General features: G+C 42.5%; 1 protein-coding gene across 1 annotated transcript in view; it reads right to left on the reverse strand.

Annotated features, from left to right (window-relative positions):
- Positions 1-12,109, reverse strand: part of LOC113479719 (transmembrane protease serine 11E-like) — a 42,959-nt gene extending 30,850 nt beyond the window's left edge. The window contains exons 1-3 of the mRNA XM_026847977.1: positions 11,946-12,109; positions 3,937-4,058; positions 3,070-3,188 (exon numbers count right to left, since the gene is read on the reverse strand). Of these exons, the coding sequence (XP_026703778.1) occupies positions 3,070-3,188; positions 3,937-4,058; positions 11,946-12,109 (405 nt within the window). The remainder of the gene's footprint in view (positions 1-3,069; positions 3,189-3,936; positions 4,059-11,945) is intronic.
- Between the last annotated feature and the right edge of the window lie 10,261 nt (positions 12,110-22,370).

Below are 22,370 nucleotides of genomic sequence, written 5' to 3' on the forward strand. Positions count from 1 at the left end.
ACCCAGGACTATCTAACAGCTTCCTTCACACTTTGGTGTGCCAGAGAGGCTGAAAAGGAAAGAGCAGGGCCTTGGAAATCTTCTCTGGGATGCTGTTAGTAAGAGAGTAGTTAGGGCCTCCAAGGCATTCTTGGGAAATCCAAAAGAATACTTCTTGTGAAAGAAGGAAAAACATCCAAGTCTGATGCAGGAGCTGGAGAAAAACAGTGGGTAAAAGTTGTGCAGACCAGCCAAGCATTAAGTGAACCCACTATAAAATAGAGGCTCCTTGGGGAAGGAGCCATTAAGACTGTGACTGTGCCCTTTTTATCCAGTGCAAGAGGGGATGGTCTGGCACAGTGCATTTTAGCTTGGCAAGGGAAGAATGACTGGTCCAGCTAGAAAAACGAAGCAGCTCTGGTGAGCTGGAACATATCTTTCCACAACGGCATTCAGTCAGATCTGCTTTTTCAAGAGAGCACAAAGTGAACCTTCAGAGCCAGTTGCAGGAAGCCAGGCAAGGTGCAAAGACCTTTCATCATTTGTTCCTCAGTCCCCCCAGCTCCACCCCACAACACATTTTCCAGATTTTCCAGTCAGCCCTGAGATGTTGACTGGTGCACCAGCTTCATCAGCTCTCTGGCATGATCTTGCTGCATTTCCCTCCCACCTTCAATGAGATAAGAGAGTCAGGAATGTTTCACACAATGGGTGTCACTAGTCAACTCTGGAAACCAAAGCAAACATCAGGACATTTGCTGTCAGCCCCAAGGAAGGCATGGGATGACTTCCTTATGGGAGCAAAACCATTTTTCCTGGTGAACATCAACTGTGAAAAGAGCTTCTTTCGGGGTTGTTCTGGGGACAAACGAAGGAGGCTTTGTCAGGGAAGGATCAGAGAAGGGAACACTTGGCAGGGAGTTGCACTAATTCAGGTAATTTGAATGCTTCTGATTATCAGAGATGATTCATTTCTGTTCACTTTGCACCAAGTATTGTGAAAGACATTGCATTTATCTGCATTGAATCACTGTTTCACAACATGAGCATAAGATATGGTTACTACTATAACTATGACAATGGGAAGGCTTGGACATTCAAAACCCTGACACCAGCCACAGAAAGACTGCAAAGGATTTTGGTGAATCCAGACAAATCAGGAAATGTGATTTAAAACTCAACTTTCTCCTCCTCTATTAAAGAGATGGTGTGAAAACCCTGAAAATAGAAATGCAGGTATTCTGAGACAGCTGTATGTCAGTAAGTCATTTCTGTCTCTGGAAAGATTGCTTTGATTTTTATCACCACAAGCTGAGTTCTGCTTGTAGAGAATCAGACTTACAAGGAACATATGGTTATTCATTAGTGTAGAGTCTACACATTAGAGTCACTTTAAATAAGCTTATGGACAATTCTCAATCTCATACATCCTTGTTAGATGGAACACCTGGAGTGAAAAACTCAAAAAGTCAAAGCTTATGGCAGGGACCATTTATATCAACTGACCTAAAATTACAGTAACGAGCTCACCAAATTTGAGAGGGAGGTAGAAATTGGCTGAATTAAAGACAGCTCTTAAGAAAAGTCACAGGAATGAAGGAAAGGCAACACAGTTGTCTGTATGTTTGTTACGGCATTGCTTATCAGGTACAACATGCTCTGAAATAATGGTTCTCACTGCTCAAGCAGCACTGGTATTTACCGTCTACTGTCAGAAGTGCTCAACACCCATAGAGGAGACAGGGTTTCTAAAGCACTGGCTTCCATTCAAGCATCTAAATTAATAGCTGTGTTCAGAGGAAATCTGACTGCATTGGACACTGTCTAAAAGAATTTAGCTGAAGTAAGTGTTTCTTTGTCACATTTTTTAAAAATTAAGAGGAAATGGAGCGAGAGAAAGGGATACAACCTTACTCAATGAAGCACTATTCCTCAGACTTTTCCCCTAGCCCTTGCCTTCCTCCTACCGCAGCAATACACAATGCCTTCTTGGTCAGGGAGAATATTCCCTCTCCAAGGTCCTATATCACAAGGTTAAAAGCCTGCAATTATTAGGTAATAGTTGTAAAGTGGTAGCACCTAAATAAATGCATCTTATGTAAGACTCTATACATAAAGATAAGCACCAGGAGCAGATCTTGGGAAACATGGTACAATTCCTGGTAGGCAAAGGGGGTGAAAAGGAAACAGGTACAGAAAAGAGGACAGCTTGACTAAGATCTCCAAGACCCTCAGCAGTAGAGCCAGAAAGACATGCTAGCACTGCAAGATCCCTATATTGCACCCTACTTCTGCAGAACAATCTTCCCCACAGCTCACATTTTGTTGTGGACAAGTGGCATGGCCCTAAATTAAATGACAGTGGGGAGCAAAGCATTGATCGTCCTATTAACTGAGTATCTGTGCAAGGTTGCTAAACAGGAGGTAGGAGATACACATCGGGCTCTGATGAATGAAACACAAAAAGATACAAGTACAATCACATGCTTATTGCTGTAAAGAGCTGACCTCTGTAATTATCATCTGTGGGGAAGTGTCTCAAATAGAAAACAAGAAAGGAAATTGCAATGTCTATTTATTTCCATAGCTACTGTATGACTGAGAGCCGCTCAGCAGCCTCTGCTATTTGTAGAAGGGTTTCCCAACAAAACATACCAGGAAAAGGACTTGTGTATTGTTTTCTCAACACACAACAACAGCCTGATATGTAGTTCCCCACCCTGTAAAGGAGAGGCTGTAAAAGCATGCTTTCCTTAGAGGCAGTGGGGCATACAGCACAAAGACAGGCTCAGAGCACGGAAAGAGAAGACATAAACAATTAGGGATATAGGAGGAAGCTGAGATTATTGTCAATATCTGCTTCATCACTGCAGGGACAAAGAGAGGTGACATGCTAGAACAAGCAGATTGGCAAGTGCCTGGTCTGCCAGGTATGACCATGACTCTCATGCTAACCATTTCCCAAGTCTGCTAACCATGCGGGGTCAGGGTACATCAGGCACCTATGGTCTAAGTTTGCTGTTCACATTAATGACTCTTGTATTATTGCACAGTCCTTCATAAAAGAAAGGCACAATGGTCCAAACTTACCAGTCTCTCAACCCTCTCACTCAGGTCTCTAAACTTTCCTGAGGACTGTCTGGACAATTCATTATTGTACCGGATGCTGGTGATTTTTATGTTGGCACTGTAATAGAACAGCTTCTGATCTGGAAGGGAAAGAAGAGGAACAGGCAATACTCAAAGCACCAAGACATATGAACTTCAGAGAAACACCCAGGGCTGCCTGACTTCCAGACATCTAGGGAGTGGATGAGCATTCACCTGTATCCAACCCATTCAAATACAGCTTCCAAAAGCTTGGAGCCCAGGAGAAAGAACTCAGTGGAGTTAGGTAGTAAGCCAATTAGTGACAAAAAATCCCCAGTTTCCCCAACAGTTACATCTGTGGGCAACCAACAGCACTTTGGGCTCACACAGGATCATGAGCTGCACCTTGCTGGTTAGCTGCCTTCCTGCCTGGCCTGTATGCCCACCCAACACCAAGCCCTGGCGGGTGGCTGCTGGTGATCAGGGCAAGAGAACAGAGAAACACCACAGGTAGAGAGAGACAAGTGAAAGGATCTGTTTGTCACTCGTGTAAGGGAGACCAGAAGAGTTGTGTGTTGGACTCACCACAGAAGTAAGATCATGAGGAAGATGTGAAAGGAGTGAAAGCAAGTGAAAGTCGACAGAAACCACAGCCCTAAACCACCCTGCACAGCAGGAAATGTTCCTAAGAGATCTGCAAAGATGCTAAATGAGGAAGGAAAGAGCTCTAGAGAAGCTGGTGGTTTTTCCCCAAAATTAGCTTTAGACAATCTGATGAAAAGCAAATTCCCAGTATTGTGTGGCACACAACAAGCACAAAGGAAATGCATTAGACATAGGAACAGTGATATGTTATGTAAAACTTACCATATGCCAGAAAATAAACTAGGAGACCAATAGTGATAGCTGCTGCCACTGCTGTTCCAATAACAATTAGAGCAATTTTCCAGGGCTCAAGATGTCTTATTTTGATGGCTGGCTGATGAATTCTGGGGGAAAATAAGAAGAACAAAAGGAGATTAGTAAGAGATCCTTTTCTATTTAAAGCTGTCAAAAATTAAGCTAAAATTTTCTCCCTCAACACCAGCTGATTCTTCCCAACAGTATTAATTGACTTCTCACCCAACACCCTTGAAAACGAAACCATGACTCAAGACTATTTTGAAATAGATGTTGGGATATGCTAGAAGTCTCAGAACAGAGACAGGTTTTGAGAGTTTGGGATTTTTATAATTAGGGACAAATTAAATAGGAGTCCCAATAAGCATTTCTTATGTGATCCCCCGACTGGAAATCTGCAAGAATAAAACTTATTTTTCAGCTAGGTGAACCTACATACAGCAATGTAGGCAGCTTTCAATTGGTTAAACAAATCAGTTATCACAGACACACCTTTGCTCCCAAAACTGCTTTGTGCAATAAAATTGGTAAAAAACATCCCATACTTTGCATAGTACATATCAACACATTATCCAAGCTGCTCAGCCTGCAAAGCAGGGCTGGACAAAAGAGAGACATTTCAGAGGGCCAACCTGTGCTTCCTATTTTACTCAGACTAATTCTAAAAGCAAAATGCAAGCACATCTTTGAGCAGTATTTGCTGAATGATGGAATGACAGGAAATGGACCAGGGAACACAGGTAGGAAGCCTCACCAGATATTTCTCTCTGCCATGCTCTCAATTACACAGGTGCTATTACAAATTAATTCAAGGAAAGTCAACAGTCAGTAGGTAGGTATTATAGTTAGACAAAAACTGCCTGAAAAAGCTTACAGCAAATTTTGGCTCCAGCTATAAACTCAAAGGCATCTAAAGATCCTTAAAGCCATCTTTCTATTATGTTATCAGTGATTACAAAATACAGAACAGGAACCACAGTTTTTGGCAGAGTCATTCATTTAGAGCCAGCTACCTCACTCATGCAGACATGAACATCTCCAGGTTAAGGTACAGCCTCCCCCAGGAGAGAAGGCTGCCGGGATCCTCTCCTGAGGATATGAAGCATCTCAGTGAGTTCCCACCTTTATACCAAAGTACATACAGCCCACTTCCAGAACACATACCTCACGAGCCATAAGTTTAAAAACATTAACATAAGTTGGAAATAACTGCAAGAGACCACAGCAGCTGTGTGCTGGAATGAGACAGCAAGCACACTGTGCACTGTACCTAAATATCAAAGCAGGTTCTGATAGTTCATTCTAATTTCATTGTAAAGCCTTACAATTAGAGCCTTATTACTTCAGCTTGGAAAACAACTGACTCAGGCTAAATATCGTGACATTTGAGTGAAAATGGGAATACTCATTTGCCACTCATATCTGTTCTGACTTGTCCTGGTTCTCCTAGCTAGTGTTTCCTTCACTCCTGCTATCCTCTAAAACAGCTATTCATTAACCTCTCATCTGATTTGCTTCAAAATGGATCTGTGAATCCATAGAAGAAAAATCCCCCCAAAACCACCCCCCCCAAAAAAAACCCAAAAATAAAGCAAAAAAAACCAAGACAGAAATTAACTAGTCTTGTTAAGAGTTTGGAGATGAGCAGCTCCAAAGTTATTTCTGAGACTACTGTATGGAAGTTGACTTGAAACTTTAACTGGAGAAACTAAAAATATACACGTATAAGTAGTCAGGACTCTACCTCACTAAGAAGAATATTTCTAAATAGTAACTCTTAGGTGAAACCGTTAAATCAGTGGTGAGTACCACTTTAATCTGTCATGTAGGTTTGTTGGGTTTTTTTTTCCCCACCACTCCAGGTAGTAGTCCTTTGCATGGCTTACATGCTTTGCAAAGGTATGTTTGACGTGACACTAAGTTACAAGAAAAGCCAACAAAACGAACAAAAACCTCCACATTTATCTTGACAAAACCTACTCACATTCATACTTATAGATTCTCTCATTTAAAAAGCAATTGTCCTAAGCTGAGGAAAAACACTTGGAAGGTCTTTCAGCTATAACGATCCTGGCATAGCCCCAAACCAAAATGCTGGGTTTGAGAAGCCGGTTTGAAAGGCTGAATGCCACCACGCCACTGCAGTAGGTGAGCATGAAGAAATCGCTGTCTATCATATCAGCGAAAGAGCAGTTTCAGACCAGAAGTAACATGGCTGGGACACAGTTAAATATCAAGTACTGTATAATTTGAAACCTTTTCAGCATTCGTTTGTACATACAATACCATTTTTTATAACTCTTTACTTCTTCCCTTTGAAGTTCCATGTTATCACTTAGCAAACAGAAACCCCAGTCCACAACAGTTACTCACTTATGTAATTTTACTCAACACACGTGACTTTCACTTAATTCATGAAACCTGTTTGAGAGCATCCTTTCAAAGAGGTGCAGAGGGGACTCAGCATCAGCTTCTAAACTGAATTTCCTCAGGCAAGAAGCTATTTGATAAATACATCTCAGAAAGTCACTTAATGGTGGGGGGGGGAGCTGTTTGGGGACTTGAGACGTCTTTTTTTCCTTCTTTTTATTTCTGAATAAACGTTACCCCTTCCTCTTAAATAACATGAAATTACTGTTAAGGTTTACTCTCCACTCCTTATTTGTTTAAATAAACAAAAATTGGTTTTCAAAACAAAATATATTTTTTAGTAAAATGTCCTTGGTTAGGCTGTACCATCTGTATACTTCCCCATTTGAATAAAAGTGCAGACGGAGTGCACCAGGAAAATTTCAAATACAGGTTTTCAAAGATATCTGTGAGACAAGATTGCTGGGCTGGTACTTTTCAATTCCTATTAACTTTGAGCTTTATTGCTATTTTGCTTTGTCTCCTGAGGTTCAGTTCCTCAAAGATCAGTTATCTGACAACATGTCTCATTGTGTAAAGTTGGACAGTACTTACAGGGATTCAATACACACAAGAGAAGTAACTATCCCAGAACTGAAACAGCTTCAATCCACATGATGACCCATCAGAGCTTCAATATTCGGCAAAGAGCTGATAGAAGTTCAACAGTGGGAATTTATTTTCTCAGATCAATTGTCAAAGCAGTCCCTGCTAACTCTTTGGAACTATCTACTCAACAGAGAGGGAACAGGGAGCATAACCTAGAAATGCACAGCAGGATTAAAAACACTCCAGCTGAGAAGGTCACTGAAATCCTCCAGAATAGAAATTGAGATTTTTAAACATGAATGAAATACCAGCTGAAAGCCTCCCACTGACCTCAGTGGCCTTTCTGTCACGGTCCCTTCTATCTGCAGCCTACGTGGTCCTCTCCTCTACTTCAGAGACTCTGCTCTTTCCGAGACAACCGTGCCCATGCAGTAATCTTAACTACACCACAATCACGGACATCTCACAGCAGAAAATGCCAAGTCACAGATTAAGTTTTGTCTGATTAGGAAGAGGAGTGAAATATTTCCAACAAAGAGGAAAAACAAAAATATATAAAATTTCCCACACTGACATAACAATTTTACTTGGTTGTCCTCTCTGTTTCCTAATAAATCATAACACTGGAACTGGCATTCAGCTGGCACTTCCTAGAAATACACATTGAGATCTTGCCTGAGTGGTGGTAGGCGATTTGAAGGCCTGTATTCTGTACTTGGGTTCCCCCCTATCATGAACATAAAGAAGTCCCCCCTAGGAACCCTTTCCTCAACAAGGAGCTCACGTCAATAAACACAGAGCCAGAGGGTCCCCCTCATATGCATTTTACAAGGCAGACATCAAAAGGACACAGCTAATTATGTGTGTTGACTTTTAGTAAAAAATAAGAGTATTGTGGGGAAAAAAAAAAAGTCTCAAAGAAAAATTTTAAATCTCACCTAACATCCTAGCTTTGTTTTTCTAAGGGTGCCAATTCAATATAAGAATTATAAGGGTTGCATTAAATAAATCATGCATGCACTTTCCTCACTTTAGCCTGAAACTGTTAGTTTACAACAGAAATTAGTGTCTACCTATTGGAATTTAGATTTCACTTCTTGCAAAGAAGCAGAATTAAAACTGCCTTCTACAAGACAAACCACCTGCTTCGGAGGCAAAGCCTCAAAAGGTCTTCCTCACCATGGCAGAAAGCATGCTCTGACCCCTGGGGGAACCCCTCCATTACCTGCAGTGAGCTTCATATCAGAGACCATGTCTAGCTAAGTCAGCATGCACCATGAAAGAGAACACAGGCTCTGCTTCAGCATGCACGCACTGACAGTGTCTGCTCAAGAAAGGTGCTGACAGGACAGCCTAACAGCCAAACCCAAAACAGTCACCTAGAGATGATCTCTTCTGGGCTATTAAATGCCCTTTGGTTTTAGTCCTATAAGAGAGGCATGCTTAGACAGACTATTTTTTTCCACAAATTTAGAATACATGCAGTACTTCTCTCTTATTAAAGCACTTTGAGAAAAAAAAATATGAAAAACACTGTATCAGGCTTAGCAATAATTGTAATATATAAATACACACGTAATAGGACAGTGGTGGCATTTTAATCTGTTTACTGAAATAAATCTGTTTACTGGGATATGAAATGTCACTGTAAAACAACTATACTTACATCGCTGCTGAAGAGTTCTGCAAGTCTGATACATCAGACCAGCCCTTCTGCCTTCATGACAGTTTGCGTGCTTCTGTAACAGCTTATATCCACTGAGAATCTAACCCAATGTATCCAGTTTTTCCTGTAGTGTGGAAGCTTACATTTCTGGCTGAATAATAAGTTTTTCCTTATTTCATACTTCAAATAAAATAAAAAATTGCTAGGCTGGGTAGATAAACAGTGAGATGCTGTAATCTAGCAATGTATTTTCACTGAACAGTAATGGACAAATTTCTTCATGGGGGAAATGATGCTGAAATAAGACAAGGGTCCTTAGACAAGAGGTTCAGCTGAGGCTCAAACCCCAGGCAGTTCTCCAGTGGCAGAGAAACCGGCCAATTCCCATGTTCAGTTCTGTATGAAATCTGTCCCTCTTACCACCAAATCTTTCCACAGACCACAAGGAGTTCTCAGATCATCTTGGTCAGAAGCATGTCAAATTAAGTCATGCCAAGCTTTGTGTCATTCAGAATGAAGATCTCTGTGTAACCAGAAATACAGACATGGAAGGAGTATGTGATGGAAGTAGAATGACTTGATTTTAAAAGCTTATGCTGACCCAAAATGCCCAGTCCTAAAACTGTGGAAAAAAAAATAAAAAAATAAAGTGAGGTACTTCTGAAACACCTATTGGGAACAGCAGAGGCCAGAAAAGCTGCTGAGTTTATATTGGGGCTTGCTCAGTTAACGAAGATGACTAGACTTTAAGGCTCAGAAGGAGGTCCTTTCTCATTCTGGTTTTCCTGTCTAAAATGGTCAGAAACTGAGTGAACGTGGCAAGGAAACACAAATGGTACCAATTCCATACGAGTCAAATCAGGTTTGGTGTGTACCAAAATCAAAAGTATTTCATTAGGGTTTCCTGGAATCAGGATCTACTCTGGAGCAAACTGAGCAGAATTGGTTTCTGTTTGGTACCGTGCAGGAACGACATGTGCCTCCTGCAATTAATCAAGGTTAACTCCCACTAATGCCAATGGCACATGAGTGTCCTTGCACCAGGGCTGGGATCCATTTCCTGCTACACCTCAGCAGTCTGTAATTTACACTCGTTTTGCCCACCTACTGCATGACAAATTGGTGCAAGTGGCACTGCAATTCCACCTACATATTCACTTTTAGACTACAGCTGCTCTGTACCTCTCCCTGTCAGGGCACAAGATCTTCACAAGGAAGTTGCAGGTAGGACACTGCATTTGCTTCCCGGACTGCAGGACACAGGACGACAGAGGAGGGACAAAACCAGCAAGGCTGTCTACTCCACCCAGGTTTCCTTAGCAGCTTTGCTTCCTGAAGGATTTTATGGAGCACATGTCCTAATTTAGCTTGAAATGCTGTGAAAAGAGATATCCTGGAACTGGATAAAGCTCATACTGAAGCATCGCTCTTACAAGAGACAGCATGATAAGCTCAAACAGCAAGGCTTACAGCTCCTTGCTCAGATCATCATCCCTGCCCAGCAGAGAACTCTGAACACTCACAGACTACACAGTGTCTTTGATTCAGACCACACAGTCTCTATCCCTTCCCAAATGTGTAAATATTTAATTATCCAACACAGATTTCCCCTAACATACTTTAGATTTTATAATAATCTAACCTCCTATTTAAACAACTAAATCCTCTCCTAACTAAGAGGCAACCAAATTAGATTCAGATGTTGTTTAACTACCCTCTAGAACACTTATTAGAATTATTTACACCACTGTTGATATCAACAAGATATAGTAACTAGAAAAGGGAATGGCTTTTCAATTCTGATTGGTAGAGAACTCTCAATTTTCCCTCTTTATGTGACACACACGAACTGGTGTTCACAACTGATGGGGGTTTCTTCCTCACCCGACAGTTAGAGCAGCATAGATATTAAGGTATGGATATTAAACAGGGAAGAGGATCTTTAGGTATTGAGCAGGGTACCACTAAGGAGCACAGAGCGAAAAGCTGAACTTAGTCTTATCCTGTCAAAGTCAACGCTGTATTGAATAAAATTATGTCGTCCTCACAGAATGAGAAAAACTCGTAAGTGGTCACAAAGAGTAAGTTTTGTCAGTCCAGAAATTTCAGCATGTCTACAAATTATTTTTAAACCCCCCAATTTTTAAAACTACTGAGCATGGGAAAAATATGTAATATCTTGCAATTATCCACAGCCATTTGCCCAAAGCAATATCAGAGAGGAGACTAATATCATAGTTTTTAGCAATCACATGCAAAAATTGAGCCATCCAGCCAAATCATTAGGATGTTAAAAAAAAAAATTCACATTCTTTTGGATTTTGTTTATGAGGTCATACTTTTAAGCTTCATCAATCACTGAGGCATCAACAAAAAAACTCAGGGGACACTGAGCATCTCCTGTTGCCACATGAATCCAGGAGCTTGAGCATTAAACAGAAACAAATTCCAGGAGGCTCAGTGTAAATTTATGACCAGATCCCTGCTCTGACCCAAGAGTGTTGCAACAGGGAGACTTATTTTTGTAAAAATACTCTGAACTTTCCATCACTGTCTTAAATATTGTTACAGTAAAACAAAACCAAAAATATCCAGCATCTCTGACTGCACAAAAACACTTTCAGAAACAAAACACCTTGTCATTACACCCCAGAAATCATGGCTTCTTCCTTAAAAGTACTAGGGTCAAAACTGGAATGATGAACACCAATAGTGTTCTCCTTATGTAGCTGTGCTGCCGTCACTGATTTAACCAGGATCTTTTGCAGGGTTTGGGGGAAATAATATTGCAACTACATCCAACCAAACCCATGGTTTCCAAAAATCGTGTTATTAACATTTGATTTTGACACAAAAGAGCTTCCTGGATTCTGCACTGCTGCAATAAAAGCCTGCTGGGGGCAGGATAAGACAATCACAGAGAGGAAGCATAAGTGTCAACTTAAGCCACCACATCATCTTTCTAAACAGAAAGCAAATCTTTGTGCTCCTGGCCTTGCTAGGGAAGGATTTCACTCTGCATTTCTCACTCCAGCCATACGTTATTCTTTTCATCCAGACCGCAACCTCCAAAACCTGCTTTTCAGCCTGCAACTTAACGTTTAGCTTTCCCTCCATATATCACCCCTTTTCAGGCTGCACGTTTCAGACAGATCCGTGATGTACCCTAGATCTAAAATGATGAAAGAGGCAGAGATAGAGCAGTGAGGTCCAAGGTCAGGCAAGAGAACAAACAGATTTCTTTTCTGGATCTATATATGCCCTTGAAGTCCTAAAGCTGTCCCATAGACAGTATCCTTTACCACCATTATACCTCCAAATCAGACTTGCCCAGTTAAAACACGCAACCTACTTTTGAAGATCCCATGGTAGGTCCCGGTAGGTCTGGTAGCCTTTCTGACCACCAACCAAGGCTTGACTAAAGTCTGGACTGCGTAGTGAATGCTGCTGGAAAACGCAGGAGTCGCATTGACTGGTGTGACGGGAAGGGAAAGGTGTTGAATGAAGATCCTTCATTGAGGCACGGCTGGCGCAACACCCAGCACCCTGTGGGTTATTGCAAAATGAGGGAGCAAACTTCAGAATGAAAACAAACAGAGGTAAGCATGGAGTTGATAAGGAGACTGGAACCTTCGGATCAGCTCCGCATCAAAGAGCTCCCCAGGCAGAGATGGCCAGAGCAGATAAACCGGCCCAGGCAAGAAGACTTGTTCTTCACCACAGCAGAACAGGAAGTACGTGAGATTTCCCTTTTCCAGCACTCCCTTTCTGTCCAACTTGTATCCCTACAGCAGGCCTTCTCCTGAGCAGCAGCACCTTCTACCGTACACTCACTGTAAAACCCGCACAGGAGAGGCACCACACTGTCTGCAGTGCTAAGTCTTGCCTCCTGAGATAGCCAACACAAAGACCTAACACAAAAAGAAATACAGACATAAATGGCTTGGTCAGCTAAGCCTGGTCTCCCTCGGTGCTCACTCGTCCACAGCTGTCCTGGACTCCCTTGGCATCAGGGACATGACAACTATAAGTATCCGGCCTCCTAATTACATGTTAGTCATTTAATGGTTGGCATAACCCCGCCTGTGGAAAATGCTTACTCTGTGAAAAGGCCACCAATCTCCTTGGAATTCACTTCTCCCAGCACAAACGTGATTCTTCAGAGCCAGCTGGAAGGGGGGAAAATGGATAATCTCTAGTGAGAAATTCTGCACTTGCATCTAAAATCACAAATCAAAAAGGAAAATTAACAGAAACCAAAATTTTGGTTTCTAGTCTTTGATGTGCTTGGATCTGTGCCAAAAAGTTTGAAGCATTTGGCTTTGCAGTGAAGTCTCAGGCTTTCACAGTCATTTTTATGGGAACACGTTATTGTCCAGAAAGAACCTCAGGAACAGAGTGTAAAAAAAAACATCAAGAGGAAAATCATACCAAGTCTTTTTCCACCTTTCCCCAAGGATGACCATTCACAGGCACTTCAATGCAATTATAGAAGCAAGTGTCTGGACAGCCTATTTTTAGGACAGTGAGAAAAGCTGAGCACCACTACATGGCAACTCCTATTTCTCTAACATTGATTTCCTCCTTTGCTTTGAACAAATCAGTTGTTTTTTTTGGCTTCTCCTAGCTCCCTGTAGAAAGGGCATTGCTGCAGTTAGGTCCCTTGTGTGGGGCTTTACTGACTGAATACACAGTTACCTGTCAAGTACTAATATCCTCCCCCTGGGCATTCCCTTCCACTTCCCCCCACCTCTGCCCTTTTATTTTCTTTTTCAAGACTAATAAAACTCAAAAAAGTCTGTGCACAAAGGAAATCCCTGCTCCGCCCAGAAACACACACACCCCCACAGGAGCTCCGGCACCTGATGGAGTGCTGGAGATCAGTTACAAATGAATTTAATCCAGGAGACAAGAAAATACTTTAGAATTCCTTGGTTTAATTTTTTTTCTTTTTCTAATATTGTGATCATGAAACATGTCATCCTTACAAAACACACTCCTAGAACAGAAAAAGCTTAATTAATTTGGGATGTAATGCAAAGAAGCACATCGCAATTTCTTCCCAGAACAGTCAGGCTGAGGCTGTGCATAGTGGTCTGCACACAGAGATACAAATTGGCAGAATTGTTAGTGGGTTACTAACATTAATTTCTCTATTAGAATTTAGAGATTACTAATCTTGTGCCCTGAGTATCCAGGTCAAGCACACTGGGAAAGGGTGGTCCTTGAAGCGTTTACCCTGTAAGATGCAGAGCATGTTCCCTGATGTGCTCTGAAGTTCAAAGGCCAGCTCTACCCATCTGGGTCAGGTAAAAACCAAATTCCAAGAGAAGCAGATTTTAGCAACCAGCTAAAGTTTGAGACAAAATTACCTGAGATTTTGGGCTCTGCAACAAGATTGCAAGGAGACAAAGAGCATTTATCAAAACAATACTAGGTTGCAAAGGGTCTCAGGGGGCAGTACTAGAGGAGGGGTCTTGGACAACAGATCAATGAACTTTCAGAACACACTAGGCCAGATCTTTCTGTTGCTACTCCATAGCATGAACACAGAGCATGAACAACAGAGATATTCCAAAAACGTGATTTGATTTCCTTACAGTCAAGGATTTTTTTTCAATCTGCCTAATAAAAATTCAAGTAGGTCGCTTTTGTTTTCAAATCAATTAACCATTAACATGAACTGTCCTGAAGAATGGTGGAAAATAAGGAAATACACTTGTCTGTGTCAGATTATGCAAAATCAATTTACACGTACCTGCCCCCAGGAATAATGGTATAGACAGAACAAGAAAAGACAATCATTAGGGAACAATTTTCCTCACAATAAATTAGCAAGTTGCGAAGTGCCTGGTGCTATGGGGTTATTCAGTAAGCTAAGGCAATTACTAACCTTTTTTGGTTAATACTAGGGAAGCAGTACAGAAACTAGCTATCAAAGCGTGGGGTGGAAATCCGAGAATGTGGGTGCACAGGATTTTCTGAATGAAAGCATGAAAAGATATAATAACCATTCTCTCCATTTAACCCTGCAAAGTCAGCCCAGCCAGTCAGACAGATTGCTTGCCTAAGAATGGTAATAATAGGCTACCTTGGTTTATGTTTGCATACTTACATAGGCTCCTTGGCTGTAGAGATGAAGAATGCCTTCAAGAGAAGACCACTGGGCAGTCCCATAGCAATAACATCTTCGGAATTTACAAGCAAAGATCTTTTACATAATTGTCTACCAGTTACTCAACCCAGGCCATGAATTTTAGACTAAAGAGAGTGGTCAGTCATTACTTTTAAAATGAGAAGCGAAAGTTTTTTGTCAGTTATATCTAACAGAACTGACAGGAGTGCTGTTAAACAGCATGGCCTTAAACAACCTGAACTAATTAGACCTACTTTGAGTGAGGGGTTTGACAAGATGACCTCTATACATCCCTCCCAGTCTAATTACTCTGTGATTCTGTGAGCATCTGATAAGACCAAACTGGTCACTGTGATTAAATCCTTCCCTAGGACGAGTCCAGTCATTTTTCATCAGCACACCTTGACAGCTGAGTTATGGCTTCAGCCACCCCCCCTCACCCCCCCACCCCCCAAAGAGGCTTCTTGCATTTGGCCTTCAGAATTCAGGGGAAGCTCTAAATGAGCTGCATTTCTTTATACTTTTTATCTGTGGCCATGCTACACAACTTTACTGTTTTGACAAAAGAAGGTCACCAGTTTATTATCCTATGTTTTCCTTTGCCACATGAACTTCCCAGCTATGGCTTTTAATAACTGATAAGTAGAAAAACAAAACCAGAAAATCTACTAAAAGGATAGAGCCAGTGTCAGGGCTGGGAGAGAAGGCAAATCCGTTATCTTGAGCCTTGAAAAATCACTCAAGGCCAGAATTTATTACATGCCCATGCAGCTTTGAGATACTGAACATACAGAGGCTCAGATGCTACAGTAATGGCCCCAAGCTCTGAATTATGCTAGATCCTGCCTTGGTTGGTTTCCAAATAGTCCCTCTTTCCAGGCCCTTGTAACAGAAACTGCTACACCCGTCTGAGTTGCAGCCAGACAGGCCAGCCCAGAAATAGTGACAACACCCTCAGACAACAGAAGTCCCCCACTGCCAGAGTCATCAAAAAAGAATTCATAGCCTGTTGCCCCGTTTGAGGCAAAAAGATAGCACACATGTACTTGTCCTCTGCAGCTGCTCAGCCAGAGCTGCTACTCAGTGCAGTGAAACAGGCCAGCCTGCATTTTCTTCCAGGTGTTGCCTAGCAATCAGGCTAACAAGCCACTCCACATCCACTGCACAAATCCTCTGCTCCCACTCAAGACACACAGCAGCTCCAGAGAGACAGGAGATCTTTATATGAATTGGACTAGGCCTACAAAGAAACAAGGCACATCAAGATAAAAGCAAATCCGTTACAGGCACTGTTCAAATTAAACAAAAGAATGGCAGCATTGTTTCACACATCGGAAGGACTAGAGAGACTTATCGGGAGCACTAACACAGAGCTCTGCAGAAGATAACACACTCAAAACAAGACTTCTACTACATCTCTATGTCCCCAAGAAATGGTTAGCTTGGATTTGATTTCGTATTATTTGTTATAGTGAACTTGGCTGGTGGAAGCCAGAGTCTGGCTCTTTGAGATACTTTTCTGCCACAGCTATTATCTGTTGCAGTTAGCCCTGCAGCAGCATGCAAAATCCTAAATGTGATTCTTCTGAGCAATCGCCTGATTTATCACATACTGCATTAGCCTTTGAGGCTTCATAGACTAAACTAAACATAATGAAAATCAAGCCTAAAACCTGCATCCTGCATCCATTTTAACTCTGGCTGTCCTTTTAGCCACAGTTCAGGAGCAGAGTCACTCTGATGGAAAAATGCAGCATGCTTCAGGCAGAACTGCTCAATACTAAGTGAGGGTCCCACTTGGTCTGCTACCTCCCTGTGAAACCTTCTGGCTGAGCTCTCTCTTGGGTAACCTGCTTTCTACCTAGGTGACACAGAAGGGATTGTTTTCCCTTCTGTGCCCTGCTATTTTCATTGATTACTCAACCAGTGGTAACAGTGCCAGACAAGTTGGGGACAACAGCTCTGGGTACTGCATCTACCGCTGGGTCAAGCATGAAGATGACCCAGGGTCAGTCATTTTAGGTTGTCTGTCAGAGCATTGACTTGTCACAGAAACAGCTGAGGAGCAGTCGGCTCATCTGAGACAGTACCCGCCACTTAGCCATGGCCGCGTGCCTTTCCCTGAAACTGCTGGACACCTTGGGAGAACAGAATCACAGAGTAGCTGAGGTGGGAACTCTGGAGATGGTGTAGCCCAAAATCCTTGGTCAAAACAAGGATGGCTGGACCAGGGTGCTCAGGATCATGCCCAATTGGGTTTTGCATATCTTCAAGGATGGAGACTCCACCCCAGACAACCTGTTTCAGTGTTCAACCACTCACACAGTAAGGAAGTTTTTCTTATGTTCTCACCACCCTCTAACATGGGAGACATTATTTCCTAGTACAATCCCTCCATCTGGTCAGCCCACTGGGGTAAGAATGATCCCAGTAACAGCTTCCCTTGGTATGCAGGTCATCTCCACTGTCCTGGGGAACAATGCCAGACTGTCTGGGTCACAACTCCACAGGCTGCAGACTGCAGGTGATCCCAAGGGTCTGGGGAAAGTCAGAGGTGTATGATTGCAGGCAGCTGTTTGTATTGACTTTAGAAAGAATGATCTGTGGTTAAAACAAGCTTTGGGTACCAGGCTGATGACAAGTCCTTCCTCAGGGAAGGGACTGCCCAGTGGCACAGGAGCTGAGGGGACAAACATCACATAGCAAGCACAACCTGTCAGGTTGACTGAAGGGAACAAGGAATTCAGTAGCTAATCAGGGGAATCAGAGAAATGCTTTGTATTTGTTGGACCTATTCAACCTTATATAAAAGAAAATAATTGCATATTTGGATAACAAAATGCTTTTGGATAACAAAAAGCCTTTTCTCTCTCTTTACAGAAACAATTTATTTACACCTGAGAGAAAGCCACCGGCTACGAATGACAAAGTATTCTTCAAAAGAATTGTCATTTAAGAATGGGTTCAATTAAAAAAAAAACACTTTACCCTAAGATAAAGCAGATGAATGGCCATTTGTTATATTTGTTTCTGAACTACTCTATATCAGATGAGTTTTGAAAAAATGTTTTCTTTGCAGCAATAATGGATCAAAGACCCCAAGCAAGCTGAAATATTGACAGCTATGTTTTATAGGAGGATCCTGGTTCAACACACACAGAGAAAAACATGAATCACAAAATCGTCTAGGTTGGAAAGGACCTTGAAGATCATCCAGACCAACCATTGACCTAACACTGACAGTTCCCAACTACACCAGATCCCTCAGCGCTATGTCGACCCGACTCTTAAACACCTCCAGGGATGGGGACTCCACCACCTCCCTGGGCAGCCCATTCCAACACCCAACAACCCCTTCTGGAAAGAAATACTTCCTGACATCTAGTCTAAACCTTCCCTGGTGCAACTTGAGACCATTACCTCTTGTCCTATCGCTTATTACTTGGTTAAAGAGACTCATCCCCAGCTCTCTGCAACCTCCTTTCAGGGAGCTGTAGAAGGTGATGAGGTCTCCCCTCAGCCTCTTCTTCTCCAGATTAAACACCCCCAGTTCCCTCAGCCACTCCCCGTACGACCTGTGCTCCAGACCCTGCACCAGCTCCGTTGCCCTTCTCTGGACACGCTTGGGTCATTCAATGTCCTTTTTGTAGTGAGGGGCCCAAAACTGAACACAGGAATCGAGGGGTGGCCTCACCAGTGCCGAGTACAGGGGTGAGATCCCTTCCCTGTCCCTGCTGGCCACGCTATTGCTGACACAAGCCAGGATGCCATTGTCCTTCTTGGTGAGTTATTATTCTGCTCAGTTCTTCACTTCAAACCCTATGACAGAAACTCCACCCATACAGCTCCCCTAGCCATATACAACCACACCAGTTCAACACATCCTTAGGTCATGGCACAGTTACCAGCTGCTGAATGCTCATAAATGCTTTAAGTGTCATACACAGAGCACACACAGTGCTCTGTCAGAATCTCAGCACAAAGTGAGTTTCTTTAAGCCATAAAAAAAAAATTTATCAGATTTGTTAAAATGATGTCCTTTAAGAAGTCTGTCTCTAAGACTCCCTTTATTGTACTTGACCCAGTAAAATGTGACAAAAGGGCTACTGTTCTTCCAAATGAACAGCCACCTTCCCATTCATAGCCAACCTGGCCTAGCCTGTAATACTACAATAAAGCTTAGATAATCTCAAAGTCTAAGAGCATCCCTTTGGCTGTTATGTATTATAGATCAGGATCAATGAACTCCAGCATGCTTCATTCATCAAAAGCTTGCTCTGGTAGCTCAGAACATGGTGCAATTTGTACCAGGTTTCCCATCCTGATGGGAAAGGGACAAGAAGAAATCTGATAAGTGTCTGCCATCTATAAGAATCACCAGCAGTTGTCAAAATGAGAAGTCAATGCAAACGGTAGCTGTATGCCACTGCAAACCTCCCATCCTATCAGAGTCTCAGAATTACTGCTGCTCTGTGCTATCTTGGCTGCAAGACGGCTGACAAGCTCAAAAAATAGACCCATGATGCCAACAATACCTGACAATGTGCTTTCCAGTCTACTTTTCCACAGGACAAAGGTCTGGCTATGGTGTGGCAGAACAGCAGGCAAAACCTACTCAGTCCCTTGCATGCAGCCATAGCACCCTATACTTAACAAACTAGGGAGGCTCTACAGAGAGACTTGGATAGATTGGATCAGTGGGCCAACATCAACGGGATGAGCTTCAACAAGGCCAAGTGCCAGGTCCTGCACTTGGGCCACAACAACCCCAGGCATCGCTACAGGCTTGGGGAGGTGGGGCTGGAGGGTGTCTGGAAGAGAAGGATCTGGGGGTTCTAACTGACAAGCAGCTGAATGTGAGCCAGCAGTGTGCCCGGGTGGCCAAGAAAGCCAACGGCATCCTGGCTTGTATCAGAAATAGTGTGACCAGCAGAAGTAGGGAGGTGATAGTGCCCCTGTACTCGAGTATTGTGTCCAGTTTTGGGCACCTCAATACGAGAGAGACATCAAGGTGCTGGAGTGAGTGCAGAGGAGGGCAACGAAGCTGGTGAAGGGCCTGGAGAATAAATCCTGTGAGGAGCAGTTGAAGGAGCTGGGACTGTTTAGCTTGAGGAGTAGAAGGCTCAGGGGAGACCTCAACACTACAACTACCTGAAAGGATGCTGTAGAGAGGTTGGTGCTGGTCTTTTCTCACAGGTAATTAGTGACAGAACAAGAGGGAATGATTTTAAACTGCAACAGAGGAGGTTTAGACTGGACATTAGGAAAAAAATGTTTCACAGAAAGAGTGGTCAGACAGTGGAATAGGCTGCCCAGGGAGGTGGTAGAGTCACCATCCCTGGGTGTGTTCAAGGGTTATTTAGATGAGATGTTGGGGGAGATGGTATAGGGCAGAACTTTGCAGAGTAGGGCTGATGGTTGGGCTCAATGATGCCAAGGGATCCAACCTGACTGATTCTGTGATTCTGATTCTACTTTAAAGGGGAACATTTGATGCCAACTTTCTGACACAGTGCTGCAGAAGCCAATGCAAAAGGCTGAACAGCTGTAGTCTCCTCAGACTTTGCAAGACAATCGTGTAGCACCTCTGCATCTTCAAGGCAACACAGACACAGTGCCTTGTCCCCCAAGATCCTCCCTACTGATCTGAAACAGCAACACCAGCGAGAGCTTGAGGCTCTTTTACAATACGATTCACCCCTCTAGTGGCTGGCATGAGACCTAGTTGCCTACACACAGATTTGGGAGCCTCTGGCCAGGAGGGTAAATTCTGTACAAGTCTGTCATTTTGCCGTAACAGTTACACTTCTCTTCCAGTTATGTTCTTTTAACAAGTCAATAAAACCAGATTATTAAGATTAGATAAACGCCAGTACATAAATACATAGTGTAACACATTCAAAAAGAGAGGAGTCCCCATCTTGCAGTTGTTTACCCTAACACAGGAAATTAAAAAGTACATGAAACAGAAGGCAAATTTTTAACAGGCTTTATTAAATGTACATATAAATTACATTCCTGTGTGTCATACATGATTGTATAGTTAAATACATCCCATTCTGCCTTAAGAGAAGATGTTATTTCCCAAAAAACATGGCTGAGAGAAGATTAAGCTTGTGGCTTCACAAATAGGTGAGACTGCAGCTTAAAAGAAATACAAATCTGCTAGGCCACCTAAACCAAATAAAATGTTTTGGCCACCTACATTGCTTCAAGTTTCCATAATAGCCAGACAATGCTGACATCAGTGTAGTTTTGCCACAAATACGGGACTCAGACCCATCACATCCATCCGCATCAATATTCCCAGTGGATAAGGGTTTGGTTTTTTTTCAAGCACTCTTCTTGACAGTCCTCATTTATACTGGTTTGCATCACCAAGAGGCCTCAGAGCATGTAAACTACACAGCTTCCAGAAGAAACTGGATCAGAAGACTTGTTACAGCTGCTATCAGGAAAACTCCACAAGGCAGTCCAGAATAAAGGCTCCCAAAGCATACACCATGTAGATGTCAGGTCCTCTTCAGCCCCACTCCTCCTGGACACACTGTGCTGACACTCAGCATTAAGGTGGATCAAGGTACTGTATCTCTGCAAGTAGATGCTTAGAACTGATAGCTCCTTAAAGAAGTGACAAGTTCACTTTTTCAGTCTTGCATGCACCCCTTTGGAGAATGATATTTACTGCAGCCCTTGATACAAAATGTTTAAGTCCTTCTGATTTTGTATCATAAATAAGCACAACTGGAAATTTCACAGATGCAAAATAAACTTTTTGGACACTTATTTACTTGTTTAGGGGAACCAGTGAGATAGCTGGTATCTGCAAGCCTAAAAATATTATGTTTCCAAGTTACCATGAAATCCAGCATAATGGGGAAACCATTATGCACCTTGAAAACTCAAGACTAAAGTGCTTTGGGAACTGAAAATCCATGGCATCTTGTAATGATGCTTTTCTTCATGAAATTTTGTTCACTGTCCTGGTAAAACAGTTTCTACCAGCATGAAAAAAATCATATATACTTGTCATACATCACTTTTAAGCTTCCTCCAGAAGCAATACACTTCAAAGCCATGTTCTGCTTACAGGACTAAAATGAGATTTGCCAGGCTCAGACCTACAGAACCAGTTCAACACTATTTCCTCCCTATGTAGAAATTAAGACACCAAGCTTTGTTTCTGAAGCTCACAACATTCCACAAGAAAAGTTCCCTGAGAAAAGCTTTAAGTGCCAGGTTTCCTGATACACACAAGTATAGAACACACAACAGCTGCAGACCCTTGTCTTTCACGAAGTCCTTCTCTGGGCATCCAAATACTCCAGTACCTCCAGTGAGGTTTCTAAAAAAGCATGATCCTTGGTACTAGCAAGTGGCTTGATCACAGAATGCATACTCAAAATACCTGTGTTAACGAACTGCTGTTCTGTTTGACAGCATTTGCATCAAGCTGCATAGTCCAGAGGGAGTCTCCTGAACTGCCAGTATATCAACTGACTTGTACTCAGTCTGAACAACACTTTGATCCTAAGACTGAGGGCCCATTTCCTCCAAATCTTCTAACTATGAGCATGCTGAAAGCCTGCTGTTTGCCTTTTCTAGCCTGGCGTAAGATGCTTACTTGCCATGCTGGACCAG

The sequence above is a fragment of the Athene cunicularia genome (genome assembly GCF_003259725.1).
Source record: "Athene cunicularia isolate RWA chromosome 4 unlocalized genomic scaffold, athCun1 chr4_part2, whole genome shotgun sequence".
Taxonomy (NCBI): Eukaryota; Metazoa; Chordata; class Aves; order Strigiformes; family Strigidae; genus Athene; species Athene cunicularia.